This window comes from Bufo gargarizans, chromosome 6, assembly GCF_014858855.1.
Source record: "Bufo gargarizans isolate SCDJY-AF-19 chromosome 6, ASM1485885v1, whole genome shotgun sequence".
NCBI lineage: Eukaryota > Metazoa > Chordata > Amphibia > Anura > Bufonidae > Bufo > Bufo gargarizans.
The window spans coordinates 114,058,625-114,081,701 of NC_058085.1; the positions used below are offsets into that span (position 1 = coordinate 114,058,625).

The 23,077-nt window shown below is 38.8% G+C and overlaps 4 protein-coding genes across 6 annotated transcripts in view; all 4 read left to right on the top strand.

Moving 5' to 3' along the window:
- Positions 1-4,077: 4,077 nt before the first annotated feature.
- Positions 4,078-7,624, top strand: HOXB9 (homeobox B9). Its single transcript, XM_044297452.1, has 2 exons — positions 4,078-4,686; positions 6,612-7,624. The coding sequence occupies exons 1-2, from the start codon at positions 4,182-4,184 to the stop codon at positions 6,845-6,847; spliced, it is 741 nt and encodes a 246-aa protein (XP_044153387.1). The 5' UTR covers positions 4,078-4,181; the 3' UTR covers positions 6,848-7,624.
- Positions 7,625-11,779: 4,155 nt separating this feature from the next.
- HOXB8 (homeobox B8) lies at positions 11,780-14,142 on the top strand. Of its 2 annotated transcripts, none has more exons than XM_044299268.1 (2): positions 11,780-13,488; positions 13,826-14,142. In XM_044299268.1, exons 1-2 carry the CDS (start codon positions 13,068-13,070, stop codon positions 14,140-14,142), a joined length of 738 nt encoding a protein of 245 aa, XP_044155203.1. In that variant the 5' UTR covers positions 11,780-13,067. The 2 variants fall into 2 exon arrangements, with proteins under 2 accessions (XP_044155203.1, XP_044155204.1); XM_044299269.1 differs by having other exon boundaries at positions 13,829-14,142.
- A 798-nt stretch (positions 14,143-14,940) lies between these two features.
- On the top strand, positions 14,941-20,459 carry HOXB7 (homeobox B7). Of its 2 annotated transcripts, XM_044299274.1 has the most exons (3): positions 14,941-15,055; positions 16,791-16,911; positions 19,657-20,459. In XM_044299274.1, exons 2-3 carry the CDS (start codon positions 16,803-16,805, stop codon positions 19,908-19,910), a joined length of 363 nt encoding a protein of 120 aa, XP_044155209.1. In that variant the 5' UTR covers positions 14,941-15,055; positions 16,791-16,802; the 3' UTR covers positions 19,911-20,459. The 2 variants fall into 2 exon arrangements, with proteins under 2 accessions (XP_044155209.1, XP_044155208.1); XM_044299273.1 differs by lacking the exon at positions 14,941-15,055 and having other exon boundaries at positions 15,129-16,911.
- A 1,581-nt stretch (positions 20,460-22,040) lies between these two features.
- Positions 22,041-23,077, top strand: part of HOXB3 (homeobox B3) — a 43,581-nt gene continuing 42,544 nt past the window's right edge. Inside the window, exon 1 of the mRNA XM_044299257.1 lies at positions 22,041-22,389. The gene's annotated coding sequence lies outside the window, so the exon portion shown is untranslated. The remainder of the gene's footprint in view (positions 22,390-23,077) is intronic.

The following is a 23,077-nucleotide window of genomic DNA, read 5'->3' on the forward strand; positions in this document are numbered from 1 at the left end:
ACTCAGGCACATCTGCACAATTATCTTGTTATAATTTCACTACTTTCATTGCTGACACTCGTTTCCCAACATCATCCCTTTCACATAAATTAGTAATGTGCAATGAAGCTAACACCATGACTTGTCATCACACACCCTCCTAAAATATTATATCACCCTTTGAGGGAAGGTATTGAATTTCCTGTGGAAAATATTGGTTATAAAACAAGATCAGGCAAAAGTTATATTTGCAATTATCATATGTTAAATCAATGTTTCATCTTAAGGACTAGGTTTATAAGGTCTTCAGCAGTATTCCGGTGCACTGTAGACAGTAAAGGCATAGTTAGGGGTGAATAACAGTAATCCAAAGCACACCTTTTACATTGCTAAACCAGAAAGCAACATAACCTGGAGAATGTAACATGTACAACAAGTAAATGAAATACACAAATAGGTCGTAGATAGATAGATAGATAGATAGATAGATAGATAGATAATAATGAATGGTAGAGGAAATGATCCATTATTACTCTCAGGACTACTTTTACTTGCTTATGGACTTTTACCTCCTTGGGTTACCAGACTTACCTTGAAATGTGACTTTGTTCTAATTGTTTAGATCTGGAAATACTTGCTCCACTTGAAATTGCACTGTCTTACACTCTATTATTACTTGAGATTGTAAAAATTTAATAAAAAGATAATTGAAAAGAAAAGATAATGAATGATAGAAGATAGATAATAGATAGATGATAATAGATGGTAGATAGATAGATAGATAGATAGATAGATACATCTAGGGTATGTGTTGCTTTCAGAGGTACATAATGTAGATAGATAGATAGATGATAATGAATGATAATTATGATATTAAATGGTAGAAGATAGATAGATAGATAGATAGATAGATAGATAGATAGATAGATAGATAGATCTAGAGTATGTGTTGCTTTTGGACCAAAGAAAAAGGAAAAAGTCTGGTACTGTGTTAGCCAATAGAAAACTAATTAAGGGCTCTCATTAAGAGAAACAAAATAAGAGTATTGCAGGTTTGATACCTTTTAATGGCTAACAAAAATTATTGTTAGGCATTAAAAGGTATCAAACCTGCAATACTCGTATTTTGTTTCTTTAATGAGAGCACTTAACTAGTGTTTCTTTTGGAGGTAGGTTATGTCGATATATTTCCATGTGAGTACAGTAGAGAGTACAGGATCTGCGTTCAGAGCGATCCTTGGCATATTTACACCTAGTTGTAAATGGATTTGGGTTCCTCTCTGTTGTCCTGTATTGTATTGGGGTGCAGAGCTTCACTGCAATGTTTGGTGGGGAAATTGGTGACTGGAGTGTAAATAGCAGGAGCTCTGCCATGGCTTTGTAAATAAAAGCTACTTGTAGTTCACCTCCTACTTCCTTCACACTTGGGCCACAAAGTCCAACAAAAGATTCCTTGCAGTGAGAAGAGGATGGTCGAGGAGAGTTCAAGACTGGCTGGTAGCACCTGATGAAAGGGCTGGAAACTCACTGGCTTAATGCAGTTTTTATGAACAGAACTGCCCAGATCTGCTGTGGGTTGTCAGCTGCTGGTGGTAAGCAAGAGCCGGTCATTAAAAGATCATATTTTACTATGGATTTTCCCAGGAAATCGATGCATTGGAAGAAAAAAAAAGGTCAGATGTGATTTAGAGACTGATCAGAGAAACTGTGCTGAGGTTTGGACAGGTTTTGACTGTTGCTATCGATAGTCTTAGCACATGGTCACTTTGTAGAAGTTCCTCCTTTGTCTTTAGTGCCGGACATCCAGCCATTACTTTTACTACTTGTGAACTTAGTGTGTGTGTGATATATATATATATATATATATATATATATATATATAAGTTTTATGTTTATATAGTTTGGGTCTCTGCACAGATCCAGTTCCTGCACTACTACACTTGTTCACTTCATTGAACCCAACTCATCATAATATTACCATTAGTTATCTGTTTTTGCAAAACACCCAAACTCAGGTGAGTGCAAAAGAAACAGCTCAATAACAAATCACTTTCATACAGTTGTATATGCTAAAAATATTAATACTATTATTACTATTAGCAATATTAGCAGTAATAGTAGTAGTTTTCATTGACATGTTAATAAAAGTTCCATTGAATCCTGAGTACAAGTCTTTGTATTGCGTTAATTTAGACCATTTAGGTTTCGCCCTTTAGATACATTATGATAAATAAAAATATGAATGGAGCAGGCATTCTAGGTAATTATTGGAGTCGCTGCTGTCTGCCCCATATACAGACACATATAAAACTATTATCCTCCTTCATTTCTCTCCCCATAAAAGGAATTAATGGAGCCGCCTGTACAAGCTGAAAATCTCCTTGTACAACTTGAAATGAGAGGAAATCGAACTGTAATATGTGGGCGCATTCCAGTTTAATAACCCAATTATTGTGTGAGGAGAATCAATGTATATTATCATATAATCACAGTGCTTCCTGCCTCCCTCATCTACCCCAGGCCTCCTTACAATAAATGGATTCTTTTCTGGATTATTATGCCAGTGATAAAAAAAAAAGAGGGAAAACCAAAAGGTCGGATCATGAGCCTTTACAGACTCCACTGTTTACTCTATTTAAAGTTGTAAGCTGTCTGTTTACAAATATATATATATATATATATATATATATATATAGTGTGTGTGTGTGTGTGTGTGTGTGTGTGTGTGTGTGTGTCTTCCATATGTATGTTCATTGTAAATTTAAATATTTGTTTTCCTATTTATTGGATACGTCTGTTCTTCCGCATTATCTAGCATATGGCTATATATAATTGACACTGGGTATAAATGGACTTTATATACAAGATAACTATCTGTCTGTCCTAATATTTAGATTATGATATGTGTGTACAAGCAGAACTAAGGTATAACCAACGAATTTTAGGTGGGATATTTCACCTACAAGGAATGCGGTTAACTGTATATACAAAGTTATATATTTTGCCCTTTGTCCCTCTGGATATAAAAGTTTTCAATATCATACTTTTAAACGTATTTAGATGTATTACACAGCAACTAATAGACAGATTGTGACTCAGTGGCTAGCACTTATGTAAAATACTACAATCTTCTTATATTGAGGACATTTTGTAGTGATTAGATAGATAGATAGATATTAGATAAATAGATAGATATATATTAGATAAATAGATAGATGATAGATAGATAGATAGATAGATAGATAATACATAGAGAGATAGATATTAGATAAATAAATAGATAGATAGAAAATAGATAAATAAATAGATATATAGATAGATAGATAGATAGATAGATAGATAGATAGATAGATAAAGAAACTGACAAGGACCTAATGGAAAGCAAAATCTAGCTGATATGTTGAGGAAATGAAGTAGATATAGATGAGGGAAGGATGATATAAGAAATCAGGGGGAAGCTGTGGAGCTGGAGTATTCACCTGTATAATTCAGCCCCTTATTCATTACCAGGCTCTGATGGATATTTGGGTTAGTATAAGCAGTTGATATTTTATAGTCTGAGGTCATATATTTTGCAGGAGGAGGTAGGGAAAGGTGGGGAGGACTATGAATATTAAGGGCTTGGATGTGAGGACTGTTCTCTGTATCTCTTGGTGTATATTCTACATAGTTACTGTTTAATTCATTTATGAGCAGTTTTCCTTTTGCAAGTATCATTTCTGGTTTTGCTCGGGCAGCTTTCCACTAATCATAAGAATATTAATAATAAAAAGAGTCCTCTGTGATATGCCATTAACCCTTGCTAGTGCTGTGCCGATCTTGAGGTGTCGCCAGTATCTGACTGCACCCAGGAGGCGAGTGCAACCAGTGTGCAGCCTGGGAGCACCTGGTGCACTAGAAGGTACCACGACCTGCAGGGTGGAGGATGTGCTGGGGTCTCAGGCGTGCAGCAGCCTCATCCACATAAAACAATAGCTCCTTGATATGAATTGCTGACAGCTCCGTGCGGCCCCTCCGATTGATTGATGTCTCTGTGACGCTTTATCAGGCACACGGATAAAGTTTGACCAATCATTTGCCAGGAGCTCAGGAGGCAGCAGCCCAAGTGCACTTTGTTGGCTGGGAAGTTGGGAAGGGAAAAGCTCTGCATCTGTCCTATATCTTCTTCCCTTCAATGAACCTGCTTTGTATGATGTCCAAGAATGTCCATTTCTGGAGCCCTCAGTAACTACTTTGTGGAGTCCATAATAAGCCCTGAGAGTGAGGAACCTCCAGCACCCAAGTATTCTGGACAGTACCCCAGTCCTCGGGCTGCAGGACACTCAGACACCCTGGACTTCCCCTCGTGTAGCTTCCAGCCCAAAGCTCCAGTATTCAGTGCGTCCTGGACTCCCCTGAACCCACACGGCGCTGCTGCCACCCCCCTGCCTCCTGTCTACCACCCCTACCTACCGCAGGGTGCCCCCACTTCAGAGACCAGGTACTTACGGGGCTGGCTGGAACCGCTGCCCAGGACTGACTCTGGACCGGGACAAGGAGCCGTGAAGGCTGAGCCACTGCTGGGGCACCCTGGGGAGCTGCAGAAATTGGGAGCCCAGGAGTACAATCTAGAGTCGCCTGCTGGAAGAGAAGAAGCTAATGAGAGGCCCACTTTCCAGGACAATAAAGTGTGCGAAGGAAGCGAGGACAAAGACAGGACACATCAAAGTAAGTTACACCACTGAGGAAGTCAGCAGAGAAGAATAGTAATAACACTGCCATAAAAGTGCAAGGAAACTGCTAATCCTGTCCAGCACCCTGCACACAGGCTAGGGCCCTCCACCTTCTGTGCCAGGAACATCTATAGGGGACATGGATTATTAGATAGATAATTGATAGATAAATTAATACTTATAAGTAAATGTATGTATAAATCGAAATATAAGTGCTTTAGATTATTGATGGAATAGATATGTTAAGAAAGACAGAAAGAAAAAAAGAAGAGAGAGAAAGAAAGAGAAAAGGACGATATCAAGTAGATAAATGGATATTTAATAAATAAATACATGTATAAATAAATAGATGTAACAGCAAGACAGGTGGGAGATAAATGGAGAGGCATAAGATAGATAGATAGATAGATAGATAGATGGATAGATAGATTCAAACTCGGTTTCAGACATCCTCATCCTCACAATGGCCGTGACATTATTTCTTGCTCTACTTCACCTGCACTTTGTGATGCACTTGATAAGTGTCATTTCTTTTCCTCCTGTCACATTAATGATCATTTTTCTAGTGGATGATGATGGATATACTCATGATAATTTCCCTTCCACCTTACGTGTATTTACCGTTCATGTCACGATAGGATAATGTGTAATTGTAGCAGAGAGCAGGAGTCGGTGTTACATGTACCGAGTCCTGGATTTGGCTTCGGTTCTCGGTGTGGTACATCTATAATTATTATTGTTAATGTACTAAGATAATAATGCTAGTTGCTGCATATGATTCACTACACAATTAATATAATGTATTAACACACACTCCAACCAAGTAACAACAAAAAAACCTCTCGGTATAAATAATTGGCAATGTAAATATTGAAGCTGTCAGGGAAAAGCCCGCTAGCTGCAGATTCAGAAATGTACGATATCTGCTCGGAATCGCATCGCAGCCGCCGGATTAACAACTATTAATTATTCACTCATTTAAATCTCTTGAATATTTTATTTTCCTGCACATTCTGGGAAGAAGGAGACAATGAAGGCAGGGGTTTGTACACTGGGAGGAAGCCAGCAGAGCCGGGGACCAGCATGTATATTTCATCACTGGAAGCCGGGTTATTATGTGAGGGAAGAGAAAATACATTACAGCAGACAATACACCAGTCACTGCCTACAGACGACCGGACACTAACACCTCTCATCTGCCCTGCGACTGTGGGGCAGTGTGCCCATGTAGATAAATATCACGGTGTCACATGATACAATGTATACGGAATAAAATCATAAAATCTATAGATGTGTATAGATATTATAGATATATATTCTGTATTTATAAGTATATCTATGTCTGTCTATCAAATCCAAATAACCTTTATTGACAGAAACAAATACACATTAGCACTGACAAATAAGGGTATGAGGGATAGGGGCATATTTAGGGAAAGTCCTTAGCATATCATGTTATTCTATTTGTCTATTTATTTATTCATCTAATATGTATCTGTCATTTATCTATTATCTATCTTTTTGTTATATCTATTATCTATATATCTATCTATCTAGCATCTATCTACACATCTAATGTATATCTATCTAGCATCTATCTAATTTTTATCTATCTAATTGTCTATCTATCTAATATTTATCTACATATCTAATGTATATCTATCTAGCATCTATCTAATATTTATCTATCTATCTATCTAATTGTCTATCTATCTAATATTTATCTACATATCTAATGTATATCTATCTATCTTTCTATCTCTATCTCTCTAGCATCTATCTAATATCTATCTATTTAAGTCTGTATTTCCCATATTCATAACTAGAATGTGATATATATATATATATATATATATATATATATATATATATATATGATATATATGATATATTACGTTCCTGTCTCTTTCTTTTCTGCAGCCAATCCCTCTGCAAACTGGTTGCACGCCAGATCATCCAGGAAGAAGAGGTGTCCCTATACCAAATACCAAACCCTGGAGCTGGAAAAAGAATTTCTGTTTAACATGTACCTGACCAGGGACAGGAGGCATGAAGTGGCCAGACTGCTTAACCTGAGCGAGAGACAAGTCAAAATTTGGTTCCAGAACCGGAGGATGAAAATGAAGAAGCTGAACAAGGAACAGGGGAAGGATTAACCCCTTACCTTCCCTCGCCATAGTGCACCTGCTCCCTCTTCTATTTATGATTACACTTGCATAGGACTTGTCCATCTCTATTTGCATGACATATGGAGGCTGTTGTAGAATGGCCAGGTAGTAGCCAGCAGACAGCGTTAATGTTCTTTTCTGTGCAGTCCTGTTCTACATGTCCACATGTTGTCCCTTTATAGACAGGGGATGTGGTACCTACCTGCAGGTAGGCAGCTCCTCATGGGTGCTAGTCTGGGTATGGAGGTCACCTCGCCTTCAGCAGATGAAGGTATGCAGTGCAACCTCGCCCCATCCATCAGCATTATCAGCAAGAGCTATAACTTATAGATATATTTAATATTCACTCTCTCTATTATAATACCTTCAGCCAGCAGACTCCCTTTTTATACTGAGCCAGAAGATTAAGACGAAAAGCACACTGGAAAAGCCTCGATTTGCTAAAAATAGTTTTTTAGAAAAAAAAAGTAATTTACAAAAAAAAACTATAAAGAAGTGAATTTTTTTTGTTTTTAGTACAACTAGATCGACAGAAAAAGCTGAATGTTCCCTAGAAGTAGCTATTTCTAATTTATTGTGAAATGACGTTTATACGAAATGTAGATTTTGTTCTTGTGTCAAGTCAAAGTATTTGTATATTTTTGTTGTTGAAATCTGCGATACTTGAAAGTTTTGTGTCTGTGTGTAAATATCTATTAATGTAGTATTCACTGGGGCGACCCGCTGTTTACAATGGACCCTTTCATGATGTGTTTTATCTGCAAACAGTTATTAAACTAGTAATATGAGCTACAGGCCATTCTCCCTCCTTTATTACTGCACGCTATGTATGGGTGTATAATATGTATGTGTATAGAAAAATGTGTGTGTGTAGAGATAGATCATAGATAGATAGATAGATAGATAGATCATAGATGGATAGATATAGTTAAACAGACAAGAAATATAAACTAGTAATACATAAACGTGTGTGTGTGTCTCTGTGTATGTAGATAGATTATATATATATATATATATATATATATATATATGATAGATTATATATAGATAGATAGATCATATATATACACACAATTAAGAAATATAAACTAGTAATAAATAAAAAAGTGTGTAGATAGATATAGAGATAGATAGATCATAGGTAGATAGATAAACAGATCATAGATAGACAGACAAGAAATATAAACTAGTAATACATAAAAATGTGTGTGGATAGATAGATAGATCATACATATAAATTAATAAAATATAATATTGACACATAAGAAATGTAAACAAGTAATAAATAAATGTGTGTGTGTGTTTAGATAGATAGATAGATAGATAGATACACAAATAGATAGATGCAGAAAAACTAATAAAATATCGATAACATATATTATACATTTATGGTAATTAGTATTGATAATATGGAAAGATCGACTATATATGCACATAGATAGCATGCACTATAAATATTATACACATATATATATTGTATGTATATAATTTATATTTATGGTGTACAATATATATATATCTATATATCTATATGTGTATATATTATAGTTAGATTTGTTTTGTTCTTGCTATTGGTGGATTTTATAGGAATATAGATTGCCCCCCATCATTTGGATGTATATAGAGGGTGTTGTCCACCCATAGTGGTGACCTGATTTATAGAAAATGTCTCATGCGCTCCTATATATATATAATGTCCTTTTAAATATTTTATTTTCCACCGACATCAATTGAAAAATAATAGGACTTTTATCACTCAGGAAAACACAGTTAAATAGAGAGGGGAGTTGGGAAGAGTATTGATAGTGTTCTGGAAGGGCCTCTGCCTTTGCTGGTTTCTCTCTCTTTTTTAGGGTCCTATTTGCATAATTCTTTGGAAAAACAAAAAAAAGATGAAGGGCTTAAAAAGCAAGTGCTGGTGATAAAAAGGAAAATTCCGTTTAGTGCTGTGTCATAAAAGTATATAAGGGCTGTAAAAGTTTATAGGCAGAGAAGTGAGGAGACTGTGAGGAAGTTTCCTGGCTAGAGAGGGCTGGGAACACGTAAATACCTTTCAACAGCTCCGAGAAAATATATGATGAGGCAGAGGGAAGCTGGGAATTTCTGGAGCTTTTCAGAAGCCTTGGAAACTCCTCTCTGGGGTTTAATGTCTTTTGTTGTTTCTTTTTTTTTTTTCTTCACTCTGAGCAATTCCTGGCTGCAAGAATTCAAGCCATAAACTTTCAAACAAGAGAACTGTGGCCAGACGTCTGAAATTGTGTTTTCTTTATCAGTATCAAACCAAAGCTGTTCAGACTCCCCCACTTCCACTCCTTCCCACTATATACTGTATTTAACTCTTTATCACCCCCTAGAAGAGTACATGACTTTGACAGAAAATGCCCATTTGTCGCATTAAAAAAAATCCAAAAAATCTGCATTACAACTCTCAAGTATGATCTTTCTTTAGTGGTATATGTTTTGAAGAAAGTTGGAGAGCTCTTGATTTAGCCATTTCTATCATGCAGGTTATTCGTAGAAGCGCTCACTAGGTGGCGCTGTTGATCTATGAATTTTAGATTTTCCTTTCTAGTCCTTAGAATCTGCACAGAGAAAAAGGCTTTAAAAATTGCACTAAACATACCCTTTTTTACATAACAAAAAATAGCTGTTCTTTTCCTCCCCAGAAATTGTTATGTCTGTTCGTCGTAAGAAATAAAACACGAAAACAAAATATCTCCTAAATGTAACTTGAGCGAATAATTCAGCTTTATGACACTGTAAAACGTTTTAACAATCAGTAAATTAGTGAACAATAGCACAGGGGGAAGATTAGTATACTAAGGATTGCTAGGATGCCGTTTTGGAGATATTCCTCCCTGCAGATCGCACAGTGATATCCAAATACACTTTAATTATATTGAGTGTTATGAGATAATAGGACTTTGTGTTGACAGATATTTTACTGGTCATTTCTGGATCCCTCCTGTAAGGGAAAGTGGGTGCTGGATCACCAGAGTATTTCATCAAGTTGTAATCACATAAGATAAATATGACATTCAGACGCATAATCTGTACCAGAGTATAATTAGCATGATTATGTAGGAGAATGCTGAACATTAAACGAAAGAGCATGGCTTCTATGTGCCCATTGTACGGTAATGTTACCATAACCTCCAAATCTATGGGGGCTTATTCCGCCATATTCCTTTATTTAATGGTAGAATCCAATTAATTTAAAGCACAAAGTACTCCAGAGCATCTCTGCACCGTTATCCCTCTAGTAGTTGTAGTGTCTAGGGATGTGTGTGTATGTGTGTGTGTCTATGTGTGTGTGTGTGTGTGTGTGTGTGTGTGTGTCTGACTGTCAGTCTGTCTATGTGTGTATGTATGTGGTTGTGTGTGTGTGTGTGTGTGTGTGTGTGTGTGTGTGTTTGTGGTAGTGTGTGTGTTTGTCTATGTGTATGTATGTGGTTGTTTGTGTCATGTGTGATGTGCACGTATGTGTGTGTGTGTGTGTGTGTGTGTGTATGTAAATACCTGTGTGTTGCTTATGTATATGTGTCTGTGTGCCTTGTGTGTTTTCTATGTATGTGTGTCTATATGTATGTTGTTTATATGTGTGATGTCTGTGTGTTGTGGAATTATATATGTACATGTATAGTGTCTGTGTGTTGTGGAATTATATATGTATATGTATAGGGGTAAATATGTCTGTAGGTATGTGTAATGTGTGTTTGGTGTGTATGTATGTATGTGTGTTGTGTGTTAGGTGTGTGTTTGTATGTGTGTTTTGTGTGTGTTGTACGTGTATGTGGTGTGTTTGACAGAGGGGAGGAATGGATGAGTTTCTTTTTATGATTAGACATTTTCAAGTTTTCAGCTTTTTTATATCCTCTGTGTTTGCTTTTCATTTTATAAGGCACCCATAAAATATATCTGTCTAATGTACAAAAAAAGCATAACACTATATAAAAATTGATCCATTGATTGTCCAGTGTCAGAAAAGATTGGGAAAATGGAATCATGGCTGGTGTCTACTAAATGTGGACTCATTCTACACTTTTGCGCGAATTTCCTGAGATCTAACCCCAGTAAATACAGATAAAAATATAAATATATGTCAGCTGTTTAACAACAGTCTTCCATAAATATTATTTACCAGTCTCCATTTAAATGCCACATTTGCCTGATATCCAAATCACATCACAGTCTAAAGCGCTCTCAGGAAAAGATATATCTCTATTGCTTGCTAATGTGTCCCAATGTAGTCATTTGTATTTAACAGGTATATACACTTTAGGCCTCTGAGGGAAGGTAGGTCTCAGGTATGTGTTGTATGTTATTGTGAATTACGTCTGATGACTACATCATTTTGCATTTCAAGACTCGAAATGCATCACATAACAATAGTTATTTATATGGGCAATGTAGATAAATGATAGATAGACAGATAGATAGATAGATAGATAGATAGATAGATAGATACTATATACTAGATAGATAGATAGATAGATAGATAGATAGATAGATAGATAATATATGCTGGATAGATAGATAGATAGATAGATAGATAGATAGATAGATAGATAGATAGATAGATAGATAGATAGATAGATAGATAGTATAACATATATACTGGATAGATAGATAGATAGATAGATAGATAGATAGATAGATAGATAGATAGCCATATATAACCATATATAGCAAATAGACAGACAGCAGGCAGACAAACATATAGATAGATGGATAGATGGATAGATAGATAGATAGATAGATAGATAGATAGACAGACTGTTAGACATGAGAGCATAAGACAGGCTCCCATGTCCTATCCAATAAATGACACAAGAACTCCAGGGATTCCCTGCATTATCTAAGGTGAAAGGACAAGGCGCCTACATCCACAGCAGAGCAGTGCACTGTAATAAAGGGGCCCCTCTTTTGAAGGCTTTTTATGAGCTGGACCTGTGTATTTTATCTGAGCTGTGAGATAAGGGGATTATTACTGTGTGCAGGCAGGATGGGGACACATAAGACACCAGCAGGGACAGAGGCCAATGTTTGGGGCCATCCATGCCCTGTTCTCCTGCCTGGTCTGTGTAATAATAAGTAGCTGCCTGGAGGGGAGAAGAAAAAAAGGAGAAAAACACAGTCACAAAAAGAGAGAAAGTGTTATTGTGGAGACGATGATGATTTTAATTCAGTATTGACACTCGCAGCATCTTGCTATAATAATGTGCAGGGTTCCAATCGAATCTGCTATTTTATCGCTGTAATGGAGAAGCCTCGTAAACTGCTAACGCGTTTTATATTCTGCGGCATAAACAACCTCCCCATCTCGGCTTTACAGCCTTTTATAGTTTACTAAACACTTTACAGGCCCCCTTTTTTTTCCTATAAGGGGAATGGGGGGGGGGGGGGGGTTCTGCACCTTTATCAATAATAGGGGACATTGATCATTAAAATGTTAAATATGACTGGCTCGTTTGTTTTAAAATATGTTTAGCCTGAGAAACTGTATGATTTGATAACTTGTATTAAAATACCAATTACATTTATTGGACCCAGTAAAAACTCGTAGCAATTAAATCGTGTACTTTTACAGATTTCTAAAGCGACCCTGACATTTCAAAAGGCTAAAACTGCCTCGTTAAAATGTTCCAAATTAACGACTAAATGTCCCTTTCTTTAATTTTCTGCACTCCCCAAAAATCAATCTTTGGGGTGGGCTAGGTATGCGATGGGGGGAGATGGATATGTCATTAGTGGAGGTAGTTAAACATATTTAATCGGTATATTGTGGTGTCTCTCCACCTCTCCCCCTCCAATCCTGCGCGCAGTCCTGGTGGAGCGCTAGAAGCCAATAGGAGGAGGCGCGTCTAATAGATGCAAATGTTCGTGAAAAGACGCTGCAAAATATGAAACAAGTCATTTGCTGCGAAGTAAATCACAGAAACTGTTTATGAACTGGCAATCCCTTCCTGGAAATGTAAAGCGACAAGTCTTAAGTGCTATTTTTTTTTTATTATGATAAAAAACAAGGGATGCAATCTCATCCAGGCATAGACTTTTGATTGTATCTTTCCTGGAAATCACAGACACAACCGGCCAGGATCTTTTTTGCTTCTTCTTCTACTACTACCACCACTACTACTACTACCACTACTACTTTTTTTTTTCTTCTTCTTCTTCTTCTTCAGTCTGTAAAAAAGAAATCATTAAAATGAGCTCCTATTTTGTCAATTCACTCTTCTCCAAATACAAAACAGGGGAATCTTTGCGCCCCAATTACTATGATTGTGGCTTTGCACAGGATCTAGGTGGCAGACCCACCGTGGTGTATGGACCCAGCGCTGGGGGCACCTTTCAGCACCCTAGCCAAATTCAGGAATTTTACCATGGAACGTCCTCCTTGTCCTCGCCCCCTTACCAGCAGAATCCTTGTGCTGTGACCTGTCATGGAGACCCTAGCAGCTTCTATGGATACGACCCTTTGCAAAGGCAGAGCCTGTTCAGCAGCCAGGACTCGGATCTTGTGCAGTACACCGACTGCAAGTTGGCTTCAGCCGGCCTGGGGGAAGAGGCAGAGAGCTCTGAACAGAGTCCTTCACCCACACAGCTCTTTCCATGGATGAGACCACAAGGTGAGCCATAGTAGAACACCACCGTAAAGTGACCCTGTTTTATGGTGGGGGGTAACTTGTGCACTTGTGAATTGCTTTATAGTTTAATTGCCCGGATGGAGGTTTGTGTTTTACTGCTGGACACTTCCCAGACTATTTACACCCTCCTTCCTCAGCCCTTTGAAGCATGCCTTGTCTTTATTTATTTTTATTTGTTTATTATTTGATATGTGTACTCTTATTTATTGTTTATTCATTTTATATGTGTACTATATACTGTCTTTTTTTCTGCTTTGTACGTGGTGTGTGTCCCGGTCATATTTCCAACCCCTGATTCTTGACCCTTTGTCATCTCCAGCAGCCGCTGGACGCAGGAGAGGTAGACAGACCTACAGCCGCTACCAGACCTTGGAGCTGGAGAAAGAATTTCTCTTCAACCCCTACCTGACTCGCAAACGGAGGATTGAGGTTTCTCATGCTTTGGGACTTACTGAAAGACAGGTTAAAATCTGGTTCCAGAACAGGAGGATGAAATGGAAAAAGGAGAACAACAAAGATAAGTTCCCCAGCAGCAAATGTGAGCAAGAGGAACTGGAGAAACAGAAAATGGAGAGGTCACAACAAGACACTGAGGAGGCACTGGATGGACAGAAGGACGAGAAAAGCCTGGACTAGGTTGGACATGTTAGCAGGCGCTCTCTTCAGTCCTCGTCCTATGTTCCTGGAAAGAATCAGGCACTCTCCAATTATCCCCAATCCTCGCCCTGTGTTCCTGGAAAGATACAGGAGGGGGCACAATGTTGCTGTAGCTGTAATCCCCTCTCTTCCAACTTAAAACCTTACCAGAGCCCCCATAAGACAAGGAAAAACTACCACCGTATTCCCACCTTCTTGAGAGGGAAGCCACTGACTTTGTAGTGTTTGTGTATAACGCAATAGCTTTTGTGGGTGATCATTTGGGGGTTGTTTTTTTTGGGGGTGGGGGGAGGTTTGCTCTAGAAGTTTTGTGTGCACTATTTCTCTATGTGGTTAACTGTATTTTCTTTACCTATATCTATAAAAAAAAAACAGACCAACAACATGAAACTGCCTAATTCAGCTGTAGTCCCCCACCCCCCTCTAACACACTGCTAGATCCCCCTCTTGTTGTCCCTGGCACCCCGCATTCTCAGTGTGTGCCAGGCTGTAGTTAGCATGCGCCCAGTGAAAAGCCACTTGTGATTTTAGGGTTACTGTGAACAGACTGTATACTGTATACGTGAATTCCTTTTATTGGGGGTATGGGGATAATTCTCGATTTGATGGTTCTGCACACTTTGTCCTATTGTCTAAACATGGAAGAGGCGGAAGAAGGAGTTACAATAAAGTTTACAAGAGGGATTGTGACATCAGTGAGTTTTGATGCTTCACTTCCTCCACTTGGGGTGAAAAAGAGAAATAAAAAGTCTTCTGTGTTACTCCAGAGAGAATGTAATATATGAGAGCACTGATTGGGGCTGTGTGTGTGGGGTCAGGGGCTTGGATGAAGATGCTTGCAGGGATCTGATAAACTGAAGAGAGAGTCATGGATCCTGGATGAGGGGATCAGGTAACTTAATTTCCTGTCTAGACCTTTAGATATGTCTGTGCCTGTCTATCTATCTATTATCTATCTATCTATCTATCTATCTATCTATCTATCCTCATATGTCTTTCCATTTACCCCCCAACCTGTCTTGCTATCTATTATATGCAGGCATTTTACATCATACCTGAGGATGGTAATTTGATTCAGTATGTGCATGGTTGCATAATGTAAATATATGACTAACATAAAGATGTTATTCCTGATGATGTCTTTAGGTAGAGGGATCTCAACTTTTGCTTTTAGTTAATTGGGCTCGTAGGCTAATAAATGTATATTGTACAAGATAGAAGTATAATCTGCTATGGGAAGGGAGGTAGGGATAATGTATGTAGCTGTTATAGAAAACAATCAGCACAACTTACTTTGCCATGTCCTACTTTGCCATGTCCACCAGTAAAGATGCCAGATCTAGTGAAGTAAAGATGGATATTCCTTTTGGGTCAGTACATTGTATTACATTGCAGGCCATAGTGGTACATGAGTGGTTAAATACAGATGAGCACACGTTTCTTGCACATGTTTATCATTATAGATATAAGTATGGTGGTGACCCCCCTCTGGATCAAATGTAACTATCATAACAAGACAGATCAGACCTTTTCCAAGGGTTTTGCTCGTGGATCAGAACAAGAGGACCATTTTAGTAGGTGGGATGTTATTGATCACAATAAGTTCCAGGACTATGAGGAGCATACATACAGAGAAACTGTAACCTCTCTGGTTCAGTGACAGAGCAGTATATACTATATACTTGTCCAAGGTCTTCACTATGGATACAGCAATGGCTTAGTACAATAGTAGTGGGTCGGGATCCTCAGCCTGGAAATGTGCTCTGGAGCAGGGACAGGACTAGGACGCCTCTGCGATCATCCCAGCTAGAAGAAGCCATGAGAGGCACAAGCCTTGCTTGCCTGGATGCTGCGGTCTCTTTGCGGTTTCTCCACCGGCCCAAGGCTGAGCAGCATTAGGCAGGATCCATTAATAACTATGGCACAGATAGCGAGATCTCACAGCGCGCAGACGGCAGCCTCACAGCAAAATCAATAGAGGAATAAATAGGCTGGAGTTTTTTGTGCCTGAGCAGTGGGTTTCATGTAGAATTGCAGCAGATTACCGCTTACTTATCGACTCCATCGCTATTGCACTTTCTACCATAGATCTCAGGCTGCATCAAATATTTATCATATTTTATAAATCCAGCACTACTACATTTTTTTTTTTCCACATTATGAGAGCTGTGGGATGCATGGCCTGGATTGGGCGCTGGGAAATCACGTGTCCTGCAGTCACATGGTCAGGGAGGAAAAAGGGGGTCCTTTTTGGTGTAAATCTGGACTCTAATTCTGTAATATATCACGGTACCTCGTAAAACCGACACTAAAACGTCCCGGCCTACAAATCATCCGGCCAAATTATGAGTTCATTGTATTATGCCAATGCTTTATTCTCCAAATATCCAACTGCAACTTCTGTCTTCCCATCCGGAGTCTTCCCGGAGCAAACTTCGTGCGCCTTTGCTTCCAATAGCCAGCGGCCGGGCTATGGCTCGGGGAGCGGGGCGTCCTTCCCCGGATCCATGGCCGGGATCTACAGCAATGGGAGCAGCATGCACCCCCAGAGCCCCGCCATGTACCCTCCCTCCGGCTACGGGCTGGAGGCGGCCTCCTTTAACATGCACTGCTCTCCGTTTGAGCAGAACCTTTCTCTGATGTGCTCCGGTGACTCCTCCAAGCAGAACTGCACAAAGAGCGAGCAGAGGGACTCTGACCTCAGCCACGAGAGCAACTTCCGAATCTACCCCTGGATGAGGAGCACAGGTAAGAAGGACAGGGGGAGGGAGGGCACCTCTGGAATGGAGAGATGATTACATGGCGCCTGGGATTAATCCCAGCTCATCAATGGCGTTCAGACTGGACTGCTGCCTCCCAGTCCCTGCAGCACCTAGAGGAGCGTGTTCAGACTGGACTGCTGCCTCCCTACCTATAGGAGCGTGTTCATACTGGCCGGCTTCTAGCTCAGGCAGGAGATTTAGAGGCATCGGGTGTTTAGTGGGATTGGGGAAGTTTACAAGCTCAACAAGCCTACGCCATAAAATCACAGCTAAGGAGCTATGCAAATAAGAGCAGGATGATCCACGAGGCAGGATGCCCTGGATTTACTGGGGGCTGGCAGCTCCGCAATCTGCAATAAGTGGCTGACAAAAGGGAAATAGATGCGTTCTCCTGAAATACGGGGCAGGTTTCTTCCGTATAATGATTGATTATCTGTCTTTCTGGCTGAGTTTTTGGGAAAAGTCTTCACATAGTGTTCTATCTATCTATTTATCTATGTATCTATGATCTGTCAATCTATCTATATATCATCTATCTTTCAATGCAACTATCTGTCTGTCTGTCTATCTATCTATCTATCTATCTATCTATCCATGTATCTGTCCATCTATCTATCTATGTACCTATCTATGTACCTATCTATCTATCTATCTATCTATCTTCTTCTTCTTATTATTATTATTATTATTTATTAAAGCGCCATTCATTCCATAGCACTGTACATATGAGAAGGGGCATACATACATAATACAGACAATTGCACTATCCATAAACAATGGACCCTGAGGGCTTACAATCTACATGGTATGGGAGAAGGACACAGTAGGTGAGGGTGAAGCTGGTCATGGTGGGATAGAGGCAGCAGGGTCACTGGTTGTAGGCTTGTCTGAAGAGGTGGGTTTTTAGGTTTCTTTATCTATCTATCTATCTATCTATCTATCTATCTTTCTTTCTATCTACAAAATGCCATCCTTCCATGCTCTACCTCTCACAGAGCAATGTCTATATGTACTTCTGTACCTCAGCAATAATTACAGCAGATGTCAGGACTGGAACTTTTCCGCACAATGTGAATTGCAGCAGTTTGTCCTGTGTTCTAGCTTTTCTCTATGACATCAGTGTGACTATTATTTTTATAAGCATAGGTTTCATTGCTAGAGATATACTTTCTGGAGGAGGTATTCAGAAGTAAGCAGGCTGAGTACACTGCTGATGTATGGATTACATTGACAGCCATTGTTAGACCAGAAGTAAAGGAATAACTTTCCTTTACACCTAGACTGATGTTAGCTGTCCAGGTAGGATCTTGATGCATTTCCAGAACACCTGATAGCAGAGTTTCTGGGTGTAGTGTAATAAGGATTAGGAACAGGGGTAATCCCCCCATTGGCCTCTCATCTTTCAGAAAAGCTGACCAAATATTACTCCGGCAATTCCCCACAGTGGATATAATCTGACCACAGGCGTGTTCTTCATATAAACATATGTCCTGTGGATGTGCATTGTGATGTGCCGAGACAAGTCCTATGTTCCTGGCTCTTTCCCCTTAAGGCCTCTTTCACACTACAGTATGTTGAATTCAGTGTTTTGCGTTCCGTTTTTCACGGATCCGTTGTTCCGTTTTTTGCTTCCGTTGTGGTTCCGTTTCCGTTCCGTTGTTCCGTTCCGTTTTTCCGTATGGCAAATACAGTATACAGTAATTTCATATTAAAAATTGGGCTGGGCATAACATTTTCAATAGATGGTTCCGCAAAAAACGGAACGGATACGGAAGACATACGGATGCATTTCCGTATGTGTTCCGTTTTTTTTGCGGACCCATTGACTTGAATGGAGCCACGGACTGTGATTTGCGGCCAAATATAGGACATGTTCTATCTTTTCAACGGAACGGAAAAACGGAAATACGGAAACGGAATGCATACGGAACACATTCCGTTTTTTTGCGGAACCATTGAAATGAATGGTTCCGTATACGGACCGTATACGGAACGCAAAAAACGGACCGTATACGGAACGCAAAAAACTGTAGTGTGAAAGAGGCCTAAGGCTGAGTTCACACTTCAGTTATTTGGTCAGTTATTGTGAGTCCAAACCAGGCGTCGGCCAACAGAAGAACAGAAGGAAGTCTTTCGATTACACCTTTTATCTGAGAGGCTTCACTACTGGCTCAAAATAACTGATGGAAATAACAGTCAAAATAAGTGATGTGTGAACTCAACCTAACTGATATCTAAAAGCTGATTGTCTCCAGAAACCCTACAGAATTAAATATCATCTTACTAATAGTCTATCGGCCCCCCACTGGAGAGCATATCTGATTACTGCAGCCCCCCATAGAGCCTTATACAAATACCTATCTATTTATTAATTATTCTCTCAGTCCCCTGCACAGAAGAAGGTATCTGATTCCTGCTCCCCCACAGACTTACCGATCCGATTCATCCTGGCCCGTAGTGCCCCACAGGACTCCATTCCTGAACCCCATACAATTATCTGACAAATCTGATCTTTCTTCTACCATACCTGTGGGGGCTTGTATACCAGGCAGTGAAGTACTGGTACTGCTGAGCCTGGCAATGGTGGACAGAATCTGCTGCAGAACCTCAAGAAGGGCATAGATAGGGGCAGGTGTCATACAGGAGTATCTTTCCCATGCCTTACCTCCCTAACTTTACACAGTAGTTCTATGGTCCACAATTTCATTCATGACCCTTTGTAATGTTGCAGGCACCGACAGAAAGAGAGGCCGCCAGACCTACACCAGGTACCAGACCCTGGAGCTGGAGAAGGAGTTCCATTACAATCGCTACCTGACCCGACGGAGGCGCATAGAGATCGCACATGCCTTGTGTCTGACTGAACGACAGATAAAAATCTGGTTCCAGAACCGCAGGATGAAATGGAAAAAGGAGAACAAGGCTTCCAGCCCTTCCTCAAACAGCCAGGAAAAGCCTGAGACTGAGGAAGAGGAAGAGGAGTGACCAGACCCCTGAAAAGACTGGTGTCCCCTCTACAAGATCCACTGGCTTTCCTGGATCGTGTCATACTACCTAGATCCCTTTTATACTATAGGGTTAGCTACCTATAAACCCCCCAATGTGGTGACAGAGTAGATTCATTTTGATGTGACTCCATTTAGTAAACTTCACAGGTCGTACAAAGTTCTCAAGACACCAGAACAGAGAAGAAAGACCCTTAAAAAAAAATCCAACCATTGTGACTGTGCTTAGCTTCTCGGATCGACCAGTGATAGGAGATCCCAATTGTTTGTGTAGGACTGTGCGTTGTTTTATCCCATTATAATGATGACGTCCTGTGGTTGATAGTCCCACATTTGTTGTGGATTAGTAAAAAAAGAAATAAATAAAATAGTTGTCTAATATTTGAACCAGAAGAACTGACAATTCTCGTCATGTATACGTGTATGTGCAGAAATATGTGCTGTATTATTATAATTTAATCAGTGATTTTTATCCTTGTTTGTAAATGCTCTGATCTTGTCATATTTCCAAAAAATAAAAAAAAACATTGCTGGAAACTGTATTGATTTTCTTTAATAATTTTGTTCAGTACCATGATTTTATATATATATATTTCATTATCCATTAACATCAGCCAGGGATTGTATATAATATTATATATATATATATATATATATATATATATATATATATATATATTTCTGGCTACTATATATATATATATATATATATATATATATATATGTCTGATGTTAATGAGATATATGTCTGATGTTAATGAGTAACGCTATATATATATATATATATATATATATATATATAGCATTAAAATCAGCCAGGGATTTTATATATATATATATATATATATATATATATATATATATATCTCCCTGGCTATAACACACACTTTAGATTATTTGTATTAACTATTATTAGCAAATATTAATATTGTTAGTAATATTAACAAGAACCATATAGTTTCATAGTTCATCGCATTCAAATCTACAAAGGTGCCAGAACGATTATTACTAAATTTATGGATATTATTATTTTTCACGCTGCAATTATACACGGTGGATGTTACTTAAAATAGGAGGTTTGAGGCCTACAGAACATATACATCGGGAGTATGAGTGGATTTGTGTTTCTTGTTTTTCTTTAGCTTTATTCTTAGAACAAAGAATAATCTCCAGTACACATAAAGTAAATTTTCTTGCTAAATTTCAATAAATCTAGATAGATAGACGGACAGACGGGCAGATCTCGCAGTCCATGTACAACAATAGTCCTGAAGGTTTTTTTTTTTTCATAGCTGCAATTAATTTTTATAGTAATGTGATCCTTAGAAATTAGTTCTGTAAATCTGGTCATGAACCATTGTTTTAATAAAACAGAGATTACAGGCAAATTCAAACGGCCTAATGGAAAATATACATACATGAAGTTAGAGGGATCGATGGATAGAATAGCCTAGTATGCCAGGTTTCTGCAAACAATATGCCATTATGCCAGGCAGAGGTGTGTGGTGTACGTATGTGTGTGTGTGTGTGTATGTATGTGTGTGTTGTACGTGTGTGTGTGTGTGTGTGTATGTATGTGTGTTGTGTGTTAGTTGTGTGAATGTATGTATGTGTGTTTTGTGTGTTATACGTGTGTGGTGTGTTATGTTGTGTGTGTGCAGAATAGGCCATCATAATTATTTTTACATGATTTTTGGTATGACTAGTTGTATTTTCAACCGAAACAGCAACCTACAAGACTCAGTATAGCATTAATATAGTATAAATAGCATAGGTTAGGTGTCATGCAATCATATGTAGTGTAGGTGTGGGTCTAGATCAGCTAACACAGCGCTCTGCATCACACATTGTCTCATGTGCAGAAATAAAAGTGCAGAACCCTCCTCTCCATGCCTCCATCTCCAATAAGTGCAAGCTTCTCCTTTTGGAGAAAAAGATGGCGGCGGAGAAAGGGCTGCACTTAAAGCAGTCATGAAGAAATGCAATAAATTCCTTGTTGTTTTATGAAAATTTACAACTTTGTGCTACAAGTTTATGAGTGGCTGGGTCCTGGGATTGGCCAGGGCCGGTCATGTGGACCTGTAGCCGTGAACATGAACTTTTATCATTTCCCATGTGGTTATATTGCACCAGTCTTTCGGCCACCGCACCTTGGGTAGGATCAGTGTCTCCTCCAGGGCTCCTCTCTACTGTCCTGTGCTTTGTCAGGGGTAGAAGCTCATCATCCACGGCAATGGAGGAGAAGGCAAGAGGAGAATGGAGGAGAGAGAGAAGGAGAGAGAGAAGGAGGAGGCTGCAGGAGGAGAGGGAAGGAGCCGCACAGCACTGCTGCATTTCTCACACAGGAACTTGCCCCATTTTGCAGACAAATGACTGAAATCTAAAAGCAATCACAAGACAGACATGAGAATGGACGGAGCTCATCCTGGCCCCAGATAACCGGCACCTGCCCTGCAAAGGTAAGAAGCATTCTGTACATGTCTCACTGCAGGAGGCAGCACACCTCACTGCTGCATGGTGACTGATAGGCATAGCTATACGTGTCTGCAAGTCTATGCTATCTATCTACCAAATGTATGGTGTGTATATATATATATATATATATATATATATTACACATGATCTCTAGCATGGTAAGATTATACACAGGAACTATATATATATATATATATATATATATATATATATATATATACACACACTCACATATCTATCTATCTATCTATCTATCTCATATCTATTATCTATCTATGAAATGTACGATATATATTATATATAATATATCATGTGATCTTTAGCATGATAAGATTATACACAGGAACTATATATATATATATATATATATATATATATATATATATATATATGTCTTCTATCTATGCTACCTATCTATCTATCCATCCACACATGTGCATGTGAGTTCTATATTTGTCCATGTTTGTGTTGTGTGTCTGGATCTCCATCTTGCAGAAATGCAGTAACGTGATCTGAATACAGGAGTTATCAGCAATTGCGCAGGTTACCATGATGGATTTTCTTATTCAGATATTTTGATATCTTGTTAAATAAGCAAACGAATATATAACTGCATTATAATCGTGTGGAAATAATTATATCGGGAAGGGAATATGTTTGCTTAAAGAAATG

Coding starts and splice junctions, on each gene's coding strand:
- HOXB9 (XM_044297452.1), top strand. CDS start 4,182: ATGTCCATTTCTGGAGCCCTCAGTAACTACTTTGTGGAGTCCATAATA. Junction 4,687..6,611: donor CAAAGACAGGACACATCAAA/GTAAGTTACACC, acceptor TCTTTTCTGCAG/CCAATCCCTCTGCAAACTGG.
- HOXB7 (XM_044299273.1), top strand. CDS start 16,509: ATGAGTTCATTGTATTATGCCAATGCTTTATTCTCCAAATATCCAACT. Junction 16,912..19,656: donor CCCCTGGATGAGGAGCACAG/GTAAGAAGGACA, acceptor GTAATGTTGCAG/GCACCGACAGAAAGAGAGGC.
- HOXB8 (XM_044299268.1), top strand. CDS start 13,068: ATGAGCTCCTATTTTGTCAATTCACTCTTCTCCAAATACAAAACAGGG. Junction 13,489..13,825: donor TCCATGGATGAGACCACAAG/GTGAGCCATAGT, acceptor TGTCATCTCCAG/CAGCCGCTGGACGCAGGAGA.